The following is a 14266-nucleotide window of genomic DNA, read 5'->3' on the forward strand; positions in this document are numbered from 1 at the left end:
GGAAACAAGAAAATAGGTTGCAAATTTCCAGTTATAACTGCACGCGCTCTGGGACAGCTGTAAATTGGCGATAAAAATTTTTGAGCATGTCTTTGTAATACATTCAGAATTATCCACAACCGAAGTTGGCGAAAACACCAGTTAGTGTAAGCACGGCACTCAGCATCTGCGAAATATTTTTTTGTTCGAAAAAGCTTATTGTAGGTCTCATCTTTCCATTCATCAGGCAGCAACTTCAACATATTATATTAATACAAGAAGTCAACCAGCCATTCCATGCTGGATATTATATGAAATCCCACACCTGAATTTGTTTTGCTGATTTTTTTGTCTTTTAACATAGTTCCTTTTCTAAATTTTGCTTCACCGTTGCAATCTATATGTTAAGCGTAGCACGTTTTGCAGGGCTTCAACACTCCGACATTGCACTTGAACCCCCGCGAAGCAAAACCCACTCCCGCCCAACATCGGTCGCCGTCCCCCGATCTTCCCCCCTGACCACTCACAGTGGACGTTCAGGTCCCACTGGTCTTCGCGTACTGATCCCGGCATGTGCCTGTTCTCGGCGCGGCACACGAGCGTCTCGCCGTTGTCGCTATGTCGGGGCGTGAACTCCACCACGCTGGTGGTCAGGTTGCCGTCCTGCGACACGTGCACGAAGGCCTGCTCCAACTGGACGCTGTTCTTCCACCAGCTGATGTCGGGCGGCGGCCGGGAGCCCCACACCTCGCACAGGATCTCGGCAGGGAGCCCCGCCGAGATGGGGGACTCGGTGCGTCTGATCTGCACCGTGGTCGGCGACACTGGGATCGAAAGGAAGGAAAAGAAAAGGCGTAAGTCCCGCGGCGTATTATTTTCACCAATAGATCTCACAGGGCATCAATAAGCGAAGGCTTGGTATGTCGCAGCTGCAAACTCAGCCGTTATTCTCCTTGACAAAAAGGTTTCAGAGAAACCAGCGCAAAAAAAAAAAGACAACGGACAAGACAGAAGACGGACGACACAGACAGAGAGGCTGGACTTTCGACTTTATTTCGGAAAAACTATTGCAACGTATCTATGCAGTTTTCTGTCAGCGCTGGTTCGTAGTTTTGCCCTGGTTCCTTTAAAATCATGGCTTACCAACTAGCCGAACAACAAGTTTTGTTGACAAAAAGAACGCCGCTCAAATGGGCTAATCTGATGTGGATCGACGAGTCAGCCATCTCTAGCCCAAGTTTACAATGACTTCAAAATGACTACTGAGTGCCGTTCCGGAGGCAGTTGTAGGCAGCTTGAGCCTTGCGCTGGCCACGAGATTGAAACAGGAGAGGAGCGGGCCCGGGCTGGAAATATTTCTCGACTGCTAGAACAGCTTGCAAATACCGTGAATTTATGTCACTGCTTGTTTCTTACGGCTCGATAAATAAGCTTGGAAGCTTTCCGACCAACGTCATTGCTTTGCATTCAAATGAAAGATTAAGATTAAACTCAACCAGTCAGAAAGAACCGCGACGATTGCACAGTACATCAGTGCATTGCCAAGAAAGCCGAAACACGTAATTCGCATTTACAGCAATACAAGCCAGTTTGACTTCATGCGTTCGTGTTCAAAGCCTACCAGGCAGAGCAGAGAGGTGCCATTCCATGAATCTTTTTTTTTTTTTAAAGCAATGCTTAGCAGAGGCAGCTCGCACCCGTGAACACAGTCATGTTATTGCCCTCAAGCTGAATTAATGGGCACCTGCTAAAGTCTAGTATTAGAGCATCTGCAGTACAGCAACAAAAAATCAGTGAGAAAAGTCTGAAATCAAGGGCAAGAAGAAAATAAATACTGGTGATCTGTGAAGAAATGGATTAAAACGACATAAGCGAACCAAGCGAAAAAAAAAAGCAGCTGGAAATCCGCAAAGACTAAGCTGGGTGAACAGCTAATAGATCTGTAAGCCCTTTCTTTTAGATCAAATCACGATCAACTTACCTGGCTGACATCGAGAAGAAAATCCATTTTATTTGTTCCAAATAAACAGCGCCTGATGGCAACTTGAGCAGTGCTTTTTTAGGGCACGATTTTCGGAAATCATGCTTTTAAGGTAGGTGAACCTCATCACTATTACAAAGCGCTGACTGCAGGGCGTTTATTAAAACAAGCGTCGCCACGAGTAAATAAATAATCTCTCTCTCATTCTCAGGCGCTAAAGTTATTTCACCGTGGCCAACGAGATTATTCAGCACCGAAGTATACCCATGGATACTCATCTCAGCAATCGGTTGAGAAGCAAAGGGCCATCTCACGGTTCATGTCAAGCGTGACTTCTGCCTCCCCCTGGACGGAGACGTTGTTGGAGGAGACGCACGAGTAGACGGCCATCAGGTCCTGGCGGCGCAGGGTGTGCAAGGTCAGCGTTGAGCGGCGCACCTCGCCCGTCGCGACAGCCACGGAGTTGCCGTACAGGGGCTCGCCGTTGCGACGCCACGTCAGCGTCGGAGCCGGCTTGCCTGGGGGACCGTCCCGCCAGGGCGATGGACACCGGAAACGCAGGCCAGGTCCATGGAGGAGAAAAAACAAACAAACAAAAATAACGCGCATGGGAAGTTAGATTTCAAACAATGCGCTTCTCATTGAAAAAAGAAACACCACGTATTTCTTTGCTGAAGTAGACTGCATTTGCACGATTTGTATGCGTTATAATCTTAGAACTCCTCAGCCTTTTGAGAATCAGGGCGTATGTACTCTACGTCGCGGTTTGTCCTATAAACTCAGTAGTATATAGGGAAAATTACCGTTCAGCGCATGCCTCTTTAGATCCATCTCGAAAGCAGTGATGCTGTTTCCTTTCTTAGCTGAAGTAAATTATCCAGCGAAGAACTCGTTTTCTTTTCAGTCTCATCTCAAAAGCATTTCGCTCATACGTAACGTAGCTTTATGTCACTGTCATAGAAGGCTACCTCGTTGACCTTTTATTTTGTCTGAATAGCAGCCGCAAACAGTTACATCCTCCCGCAAAATAGTCCTTCGTACCGACTATTTTTATCTAGTTCGTTGATGTAATCAGGCTACGGAAGGGTGAAAAAACACCACCTCCACAAGCTGTGAATAAACCAAGTTTACAGCTTGTTTTTGTTCTCAAATCAGGTACGCAAGGCTTTAAAGCTGCTTTTTCATGTGATCAGAGCCGGCTACAGAATAAAGCGGTCAGTACGCCTGTATATTCAGCATTCCTGCTTGTGTGGTTTTTTTTTTTTCATTCTTTTGTCATTTGTTTTTCAGTTAGTTACTTTCCTCTTACTGTGTTACACAAAGAGTTTTTTCAGAAATTCTGCCAGCCAGCTTTCAGAGGCCTTAGATTAATGTTATGTAACAGGTTGTCATAGACTGCAAGTACTCTAAGAATTTAAAATCATTGCCAAGCACGCGCGCTTAGTAGACTACAGCACCCGGTTGGTTCCTGTAGCTATAATTCTAAAGAGCGAATGTAGCTTATAGTTGTGAAAAAGCTAAAATTGCAATTTTTTAGCATGTTTCACTCTGGCCTTAACAGCATTACAAACCCGGTCAAGGTCTTCAGAATGTATTTTGCACATCAAATTGCAGTCAAAGAAAATTCTGCACAAAATGTTCTCTATGATCAAATTTTAGTAAGAGCACCTCTGTACGGATGCATTTTCACCTGGTCATCACTAACGCTGATAACACTTCAGCCTGTGTGGTTCTTTTTAATATGTCCAATTCAGTATTCTTACCTATTCGTTCACCACTTAATTTGTCATAACAATAATCTTAGCAGAAATGAAACGCCGCGTCCGCGATTTCAGATAAAGCGCAGGCTGCGAGAATCCTTGTTGCTTTTGTATCATCAGTCCGCTTGTATCTCCTTTTATTTTATCTTTCCATGGCTGCCATAGAGATCAACAGTTTAAAATATGTAAACAGCAAAGCTAAACGAATGATGCCCTGTTCATCTCTGGATGTCATTTTCATTAATTTAATCATCTTTTTTCTCATGATACCGCATCAATAAAACAATTACTCCATTTAACGTGTTTGTTTTTTCTCCTTTCAACCAGTTAGAAATCTTCAGTGGCATTTTATTGAACCAAGAACGCCATGTTTTTCTAGTCCCAGCAGTAATCAAAGCTAAAGTCCTCTTTAATATTCGACTTTTGCAAACTAAGACGATTCACCTGTCTTTACCTTTCTTACATGAGGTCGCATTGCTTATGTACGCCTTCACAAATACACAGTATATTATAACGCTGGCAATGCAAACTCGTAAGTTGAACAAAAACATGGACAAAAAGCGTAACTGCCCACTTTTGCGTGTATCTGAGGGCTGCACTCGCCCTAGTATTCTTCTCCTGGCGTATGCATAAGTGAAGAGGATATGCTGTCAAGCAACAAAATACAAGCTCCTTAATTCAAAAGATTCACTGACAAGCAAAAAAGAACCCACCAAAATCACAATACTCTATCTACTGTTCGATTCGAAACAAATTACTCTTGCTCTGCGGGTCAGAACGCAGGTTCATGTCGTCGATCCAGTGCAAGAGCTAACGTTTTAACCGGTAGTCCGAAAGCAAATCGTTCCGAATTCGTTACAGAGGCATGCGATATTTCCGCGAGTCGAAGGGAGAAAATGCGCCATTTCCTGCTGAATAATAAACTGGGCAATCGATCAAGGAGTTTGCCATTAGTAAAACCTCGAACTTACTTGAGCCACGTGGCAGATTGAGGGCAGCTGATGACACATGCGAAGCCCATCAAAAGCAGCGAGAGCTGTATTTTCAGTTTATGGTTCAGAAGATGGTTACAAGGTAATCCATTCACGATTCTAACCTCCCAACGAAAGGAAAAAGAACGAAGGTCGTATGGAGAGCTAGCGTTGACAACTTGGTACTTTCCAGGCCATATACTTTTATGTAATGAATTGTGGAAACTCTTCAAGCGACATATTTGCTTTTGTACCATGCCGCCGGACACTTATACTACCACTGAACCTTTGAACCGCTGTAAGGTGACCAGAACTGTCGTCCTCACCTTTATAAACATTGGAGTCGTCAGTGGTCTCGTACGTTCTGCCCTATGCAGCTAAAAAGAACCATGTGGCCCGAAGACCTCCAGCAGTTTGCACGCAGCTGTTCGAGTTGGCGATTGAACACTTCGAACATATCACAGCACGGCAGTCGAATGTGATTTCACTCCTCAAAACTCAGTTTCGCTGGGAATGCAGAACGCGCATTCAGAGAGCCATATTGGCTTGCGGCTCCACTCACTCAAAGCGAAACATGTTATGTTATGACATGTTATGTCTAGTTTAGAGCAGAATATAAAAAAAAGTCCTGCATCCATGGTGGTAATGCAGCCCTCCGCTTGCAATACTTCTTAACCCCCTACGGCGTGTTCCCTTCATCAGTTTTACACAGTTGCAAGAGCTTTCGCTTGGTTTCGTGACAGCATTTCCCATAACGACTTCAGAATAACCTTACATGCAGCAAACGAGAAAACAGCACACAGCATCCCGAAATTGCTAGCTACATCGAGCTGTGTTCCTAATTAGACCGTTTTTGTGGTTGCATAATCATCGTCATCATCATCATCAGCCTGACTACGTCCACTGCAGGGCAAAGGCTACTTCCATGTCTCTAATATTAACCTTGCCCTTTGCCAGTTGCGGGCACCGTATCCCCGCAAACTTCTTCATCTCATCCGCCTACCTAACTTTCTGCCGCCCCCTGCTACGTTTGCCTTCTCTTGGAATCCACTCCGTTACCCTTAAGGACCAGCGGTTATCTTGCCTTCGCATTACATGCCCTGCCCAAGCCCATTTCTTCGTCTTGATTTCAATTAGGATGCCATCATTCCGCGTTTGTTCTCTCACCCACTCCGCCCTCTTCCGATCTCTTAACGTTACACCTATCATTTTTCTTTCCATAGCTCGGTGCGTTGTTCTTAACTTAAGCTGAACCCTCTTTTTTAGCCTCCACGTTTCTGCCCTATGATAATGATGATGATGAGAACCGAAAGATCTAGCTCTGATGCAATATTTCGGGCGTAACTTACGAAAGACATAAAAGGGCAACGCACGGTTTGTCCATATGCTGAAAGGATTGAAGTATCTAACCGAGATAACCAAGATAACAGATAACCAAGAAACAGACAGATTCTTTTTTTCTCTGGAATCTTGTACGCTGCAGACAAGTAACTAATCATGGGGTCTTCATGTTACCCCATTGATTTCCCTGCTTACACAGACCACAGCAGGCCTCGGACCGGGGTAGCACCATGCAGTTATTTATTTTTCTATCTCGCCTCAAACAGGCCCCTTTCGGCCACTTAATTTTCAAGTGTTACGGGAAAACTGACCACGGGAGATCAAGTCATCATGAGAATCACTCAAATTAGCTCGCGTCCAGTGAAAGCCACTACCCCGAGAGGTCGGGATAGATTCATATTAAGGCCACTAAATTGCCACCGCCCACACAAAAAAAAATTCTTGGGAAAGCTGCAGTACCATTTATTTCAAGGGCATGGAAACACGATAATTCTGCACCTGTTTGCTACCATTGCATGAACACATACATCCATATACACTGCCTAGTCGAGAGGCACCTCAGCCCGTTGCGAGAGGGAAAAAAAGGCATTTTGTTCAGCGCTTTCGGAACAGTTTTGAAAGCTACAGAGGATGGCCTTTCATACAGCGACGATCGGAGACCTGCAAACACGGGGCTCTGAAATCCCCCTTGTTTGCAGAGAACGGCGACGACGGAGCAGAGCTCCTCGCGACTATCTATACCGCCGCGCATCGGTGTTTGCTCGCTGCTTCGCGAACTCTTTGTCGCGAGCTGGACGGCAGTGGGGTCAATACATAATGCGTCCAAACCTGGGGACATCAATTTTCGCGTCGTCTTCGGCAGGCGAACCGTCTGTCGTGCCCTTTGTTGGCACGCGTCGGCGAAGTATGTGCAACAACCGCCGCTGGAGGCGCCGCGAGCGCGTTGCGGGAGTGCCTGGGTCAATACGGCATCCGGCGATCGCAGCCCGTTGTTGGACAATGGAGCACCCGTCGCGCCCTGTCATACATAGGGTTGGATTCACTGGCGGGTTCTTCACCTTGCCAGATCTTGCCAGGTCTAAATGCAAAGTTCTAAGGCTTAAATAGGCTTTAAAATTACCATGTCTTCTCAAGCGACCAAGGTATCAAAATAAGGTAAAGAATATCAATAATTATTCTAACCATCTCGCATACCTCTATTTCATTCATGAGTAGCCGTCTACGCTAACAAACAAGCCTAGTAAATTTTGATGGTTTGGTTTATGGGGTTTAACGTCCCAAAGCGACTCAGGCTATGAGAGACGCCGTAGTGAAGGGCTCCGGAAATTTGGACCACCTGGGGTTCTTTAACGTGCACTGACATCGCACAGTACACGGGCCTCTAGAATTTCTCCTCCAAAGAAATTCCAGCCACCGCGGCCGGGATCGAACCCGCGTCTTTCGGTTCAGCAGCCGAGCACCATAACCGCTGAGCCACCGCGGCGGCAGCAAATTTTGACGAGTAATATATCTTAGCAGATATTGAGACATCGTCCTTACCGGTGCTAACGGTAACATAATTAACGAAACTGAATGCGTTCACGTTGATCACGATATCTTCGCACCAGTATTTATCCGCAAAGACATTAATTGGTCTCCTAGAGCATCGAGCACATTACATGATATATTCATGCCTGAAATAATTGTCATTAAATCAACAATTCTAGCTCTAATAAATATTTCTTCAATTTCTGGCAGCTTGGATAATATAGCTTTTAACAACAAAATACTTAAAAACACGTCGCAAAACATTCGCAGAATTCTGTCTTCTTGTTCTCGCAATTGTTACGCGTTGGTTTAATCAAAAATGACCGCTGAGGGGCCAGAACTGCCCTTTTTTTTTCCTTGACTCAACCATCTGTAAATTTGATTGACTAACACCATTCGGAAACTTCATCAGTGTATTGTTAATATCCTAGTCATTGCCTCTCTAGAAGAATATAATATGTTTTTTCAATTACCACCAGCCTTCTGCAAGAATTATTCGTGCTATAATCAACAAGGCACTTTTGCTAATCAGTCATTGTTATTAGTTAATGCAGCCTCTCCAGGGGAAGCAATATTATTTCACTTCTCTAAAGAATTCGACTGCGTCCCATACCAGAGCTTTCTAGAGACAACAACACAGTTTATTATTCACCCGGATGCTGTCGTATGCATTAAGGACTTTTACTCCAGAATTCAGTCAATCTCAGTTAATAACGCTAGCTCCTCTGCCGATGTAACGTCCGGTGGAGACTAAAGTAGCGTTCTCGGTCGATTCTTTACGTAATCTGTAAATAATGATCTACCGAACTGTAACTTCTCAAGTTTCATTATAAGCTGATGACTGAGTATTATGACATAAAATTATTAATGACACTGACGGACTATTCATTCGCTCAGGCCTAGGTTAAGTGAGTACGCTGTGGTTGTCCTGTCTGAAGATATTAAGCGTTTCTGAAATGAAACTTTTGCCTTTTACCGATAGCCCACCTTGCATTTCAACCGCTCAAATTATTAACAAAAAGCTCGGTATTGCAACTGCTTGTAAGTACCTCAGGGTGCGCCTTAACGTAGACCTGATGTTGATGATGGATTTTTTGTGGAGCAAGGGCATGTATGACAAAAGAGCATCATGGCACAAAGTATTTTTCTTCTACTCAAGAGGGGGGGGGGGGGGGGGGGGGGGGCTCAAAGACCCATTTCCCAAGCATTTCACCCTAAATAAATAATCCGAGCGCCAGACCAGGGGAAAGCTCGTACCCATTGTATCATCGGTGGTAACCTAACTTTGACCTAACAAGGCATCATCATATTGAAAGGTTGATCAATATCATATTATTTTTTTCAATCACCTGAATCTTTTTTTCCACGTCGCGACCACCCGCTGAAAGTTAAACGCATATCATGCCACACTTCTTCTTTTGCTAACTCTTTCGTACCACGTACTATAGTCGACTGGAATAATCTACCATCACACATCGCTTCTGAAAGGGATCTTAACAAGTTTCACGACCTTCTAACCCAAATGTCTGTTTAGCTTTACTAATTGATTGTACCACTTGCTGCATTGAGCTGTTTTATTATTTTGTTTTGTTCCTGCGATTGTTATTGCCTCTAAAACGCTATCTGTTCTTTTTTCGTGTAAATTACAATGTATACTACAGGTTTTTGTTTGTTTCTTGTTTTGTTTTCTACATGTGCTTTTTGTATTTATGTTTTGCACCTTCGTGCTGGCTCATTCTTATTTTGCGTTGTGTGTCATTGCTCCCCCCTATGTAATGCCCTCGATTGAGGGCCTTTAGGGGTTTATTGAATAAATAAATAATAAATAAATAAATAATACCAACCTAGCGTCTGCTAACCGCGCACTCGGTATTCTCAAATGTCGAACTTGACCAATCAACCTTGTATGCTGAAAAAAATGTAATGAATCAGTTCCATCCGGCCTAAAATTGAGAAAGCTGCGCCCATTCGAGGCCTTGAGCAATCTTACCTTATCCCAAATATTTATTGGTTAATGGTATGGTTCGACTATTCAGAGGCTACTCGCGCTTTAGTATTTTTACAGCTAGAAAAGAACGTGCCAAATAAAAAACATCACTTCTTCGTAAGCATGCCTGTTTAACTCTTTTCCTTAACTCTGTAACCATCCATTATTTCGAGGTGATTTCTTTAAATAATCCCGTGACATACTTCCACACTGTGATCAACCTTTCAAAGAGCGTAGCTGCTCATTATAATGTTATGCCCACTCAATCGAAAAGTTTCCGTCCCGAGAGCGCCGCAGAAATTGTGGTAAGAATATTTTCAGGTGCAGTAGTGTGGAATTACCTTGTCTTATGCTGTTCCTTATATTCTGTACGTCTAGTCTTCTCCTTTTGCACTCTTAAATTGGCTTTTTATTTTCTTAGTTCCTATGTCAGTTATAATAAATGTGTGTGATATACTGAATATCACCGAGTGCTCACCACCTCCTGTGTATTTAACATCTTCCTTGTAAAACCTTTAGAGACAACATAAATAAATAACTAACTAAAAGTGCATTACATACTGCCTTGAACCCATCACAAAATTATACGTACTTTGTAGGTAAAGATGCTAGTTGACGGAAGCAGCCAAAAGTTACACCACAAGCGTAATCCTCTCCAAGTAGTTTTACCGCAGCTCGCCGGCTACAGCTGCATACTTATCAACATGCGTTTATTACAAATAAGACATTACTAAGCAGCATCTACATGGCTTGTCGACATTTGTTACGTGTGGGAGACCGTAACGTGTGGCACGCCGCTCCGATGGCTTCGTTCCTTCGCACGTGCGCGCGCAACTTTCCTTTCTTCTATTTTCCACACCCTCACACAGCCTTTTTAGTTTGTACACCGAGTCATTAAAAACGCATGCGATTTTTTTTTGTTTTCCTTCGGTTTGGTTTTCTTCCGTTCATTAACATTTTTGTCTGAACCGTTCACGAAGCAAAAACCAAAGTGTTTATTCTACTTTTTAACAGCGGCACAGCTATGATGCCTACTAAATGCCTCTTGTAAACTGTACCCTTCGAAGAAGCTTACGGTTCCTTTTATGAACAGGCTACGCAGCTTGATGAGAGGAGTGATTACAGCGAAGCGAATTCGAGAGCCTAGCATTTACATAAATACTGCGTTGCGTATTCGGATAACCTTATCGGTCTCCTCGACACACTTCCACAAAGGGCAGCTAGCCTTATCTAAGATCCCATTAGGCTAAGGCGAAATCTCTAGTCGTCTTTTTCTGGCACAGGGCTGCAAACCTCAGAAGCAAGGGCCAGTGATTTTGCACGAGCGCTAAAAGCGGCTAACAAATCAACCATTTCATCGACATTTGAAGTAGCCTGCACAGGCGACGCTTGTGGCTCTGGGGAATGAGAGATGTGCTATGAGTTGTACGACGAAGCTAGTTTAGAAATAAGGGTGCAATTACTCATCAGTATCCACCCAAGAGCAACCAAACGACTACAAAGGAAAGCTATCTACTCACCCTTGGGATATTCCCCTAAACTTTGGGCCAAGCTAGCTTACAGCAGGCTGTATAAGAAAGGTTCAGTCAATGCGGGCCCATTCGAAGACGACGCGGATAGAATTTTGCGTTTTTGTCTTTTTCGCTTAAAGTCCGTCTACTTCCGAGTTCCTTGAGCATGACTTCCTCTTTGCCATAGACAATGCGAATGTTCGCTCTTCTCTTCATCTTTACAACCATGTTGCTTCTATTACGCACAGCTCTATTTTAATGGGGTTTTAATGTCCCAAAGTGACTCAGGCTATGAGGGACGCCGTAGTAGAAGGCTCAGGATAATTTAAACCACCTGGGGTTCTTTAACATCGCACAGCGCACGGGCCTCTAGAATTTCTCCTCCAAAGAAATTCTACTGCCGCCGCCGGGATCGAACCCGTGTCTTTCGGGTCAGCAGCCGAGCGCCATAACCACTGAGCTACCGCGAAGGAGAAAAACTTTATTTAAAAGGTGTGACTGGAGACTCTGTCCCCGTGGGCGGGGTCCTCAGTGCATGACTGGATAGCTACGGCTCCTGCCCAGCTCTAGTTTAACGCTACCACAGTTTTAGGAACGAACGTAATTTTTTAAGTGAATGTCAATATATAAAAATTTTGCTTTATTCCTACAATTACAGCCGTTTCTGACTTCTTTCATGGGGATTCCGTCATATAAGAACAAGTGCTAGCGTTGTAAACACTTTTTTGCAACACAAACGGTCAGCACTATGAAGTTAAGACATTCTCAAGTCATTTACTTGTCTGTTCTGTCATCCGTGTAGAAACCTTCCAGTTGCGCCAAAACAGGACAGTTCTCATGACTTAGGACAAACGCCCCAATTAGCATGAGCGATTCTGTGTAAGCTTTCGGTAGTGAAAGGAATTAACAACTTCTCATGAAACGCGGAAATCAGTGCATACAGTTCCGAAGCCAGTCCGGAATACGCGATGACACATCGCTTTTCACAGCCGAGTGTCAGCAGCTTAATTGCGAGTACATTCAACCTGGTGCTTCTCAGGCCACTGCGACACCCTACTGGGGGTTTCGCGTTAGATGAGTAATCTAGAGAAGCCATGTGAGTTACAAAACCTCTGAGCAAGAAGCTTCGAAAGTACTGCACTCTGCTTGCATTGGAGAAATTCCAAAGGATTTGCGTTTCAACGTCAGCAACATTTCTTTGCAAGTCATCGTTGTCACGTGACACGTATCCCGTGACTCATGGATGATCTCAACAACTTAATACAAGTCAATGTCATGTGACATTTATCACACGTTCCTTATATGGCGTCAGATATTTTTTTTTCGCAAATCATTTTGTCCAATATCAGTACACAACCGAACAGACTTACGGTCATACACACCACAACGCGTTAACTTTCTGCCCCCCTAACCTGCTTAAATCAACAACCATTCGTGGCATATGCGCTACGTGAGTGTCTGGGTTCAAACCCCAGTACTGGCGAATGCCTTTTTTCGAATGAGGTCGCGTGAGAGGTAGCTTTTCCTTTGGAGACTCACGACCTCCGAAAGGTGTCATGGGTTCGGATTCCAGCGGCGGCATCTGATTCCTTTTTCTTTTGCTTTTATTAGTCTTACACCGATGAAAACAACAAATTAAAAAACCGACATCCCCTGTGCTTCTTGGTTTCAGTGCCTTTTCGCTCCAGTCATGTATATCATAGCGAGCACCTTTTTTTGCTCCCTTGTCTGCTGAAAATCTCCGATTTAGGTCGTTGTTCTATTTCTAGAAACCATCTGTCGAGAGTAGACCCATAGACGTGTTAATATTACGCCATCCCTCTTGGTAAGCGATCGCGCGTCCGTTATTCAAAACGAAACAGAAAAGAAGTCACGATCTGCCATCTCGCTGCTCCTTCAATGCTTTTATAACCAACGCACACTTTCAGAGAAGACTGCCTACTGCATTACACAATTCTCCGAAAAGCAGAATTGCGTCGCCAATTGGCTGGCTAATAGCGAGGAGAAATTGAGGCAGGGTCCAGTTGTTTGCTGTGCGCCCTGAATTATCGGCACTGAGGACTTCATTTCGTAGATCGCCTTTTTTTATGGACAAGAAAATGAATTAGTGCTTATGGATAGAAATAGTCTGGAGTGTTGCGTGTTCCCGGTCTTCATCGCCTTGGTAATACTGCAATGACTGGTGTCTTTGCGCAATATTTAGAAAGCACTGCCGCTCGATCACTTATGCAAGTACACGGAAACGAACAGTTTAACATGAGGTCGATTCCTGCAACCACTTCAACACTTCTAAATACCAAAAAAGGGTGCTTGTGGGCTGCACAATAGTTTAACACCGGAAGCTTATTTTCTACCACAGGGTTCGCATGTTTAAGAGTGCGTGTGTTTGGGTTGTTATTCAAATTGAATTTTCATAAGCAATCTTTCAAGGCGACATTTTCCCAGATGAGTTGTATTCGACAAGGTGCCCATTCTGTGGTGCTAAAAATAAAAAGAGACGGGAATTATTAGACATTTATATTCAGATTGTTTGGCGCATGGTATCTTAATTTGCATATTTGCTATAAAACCGAACACAGTATTATTCATCATTTCGTGACAGCTTAGCGAAAAGCCATTTATACATGAAAGTTCCCGAAGCCGTCTGATTCCCTAAGATCCGGCCTTATAAACATAAAAAATAAATACTGGATTCCAGACATGCTCTAACACAGCTGCAGCCGAATTTCTGGGTTCCCCGCATAGAATTCCAACACTAAGCTGCCAAAAAGTATTTGCAGTATTAAAGCATTTGGCCGCGTCACACTGCAGCTCGTGACGACGAAACGTGGGCGGTGATTATGAACGACTCCATATCTTCGGTGATATCGAGTGCAGGGTTGAAATTCAATTTCACGGCCAGTGGATGTCACGTTAGCGTTCCCTATTTAAGTCTGCACCCTAAAAATTTCCACCCAACCCTCTGAAACCACCTCTGCCCACCTTTGCTTCATTTTTGCATGCACCTACATTACACGTTTCAGATCAGTATCACTACCAATTGAACAAAGGCCAGTACCCGTAGATGACGTCAAGCAATGAAACAAAAAGCAGGCTTATCTCGGCCCCAAATCCCCTCACCATCAACCTCAGCGGCCAACAGGGTTTATCTAATCAGTGCGGCCACCAAGATTACATGCTCAGTGATGTACCAGAATACTGCAGCAATC

The 14266-nt window shown here is 44.0% G+C and overlaps 1 protein-coding gene across 1 annotated transcript in view; it reads right to left on the reverse strand.

Moving 5' to 3' along the window:
* Nucleotides 1-14266, reverse strand: part of LOC149343820 (neural cell adhesion molecule 2-like) — a 55578-nt gene that overhangs the window by 16431 nt on the left and 24881 nt on the right. The window contains exons 4-5 of the mRNA XM_089542503.1: nt 2275-2478; nt 507-803 (exon numbers count right to left, since the gene is read on the reverse strand). Of these exons, the coding sequence (XP_089398629.1) occupies nt 507-803; nt 2275-2478 (501 nt within the window). The remainder of the gene's footprint in view (nt 1-506; nt 804-2274; nt 2479-14266) is intronic.

Source organism: Amblyomma mixtum, chromosome 5, assembly GCF_055824585.1.
Source record: "Amblyomma mixtum isolate Tamu chromosome 5, ASM5582458v1, whole genome shotgun sequence".
Taxonomy (NCBI): Eukaryota; Metazoa; Arthropoda; class Arachnida; order Ixodida; family Ixodidae; genus Amblyomma; species Amblyomma mixtum.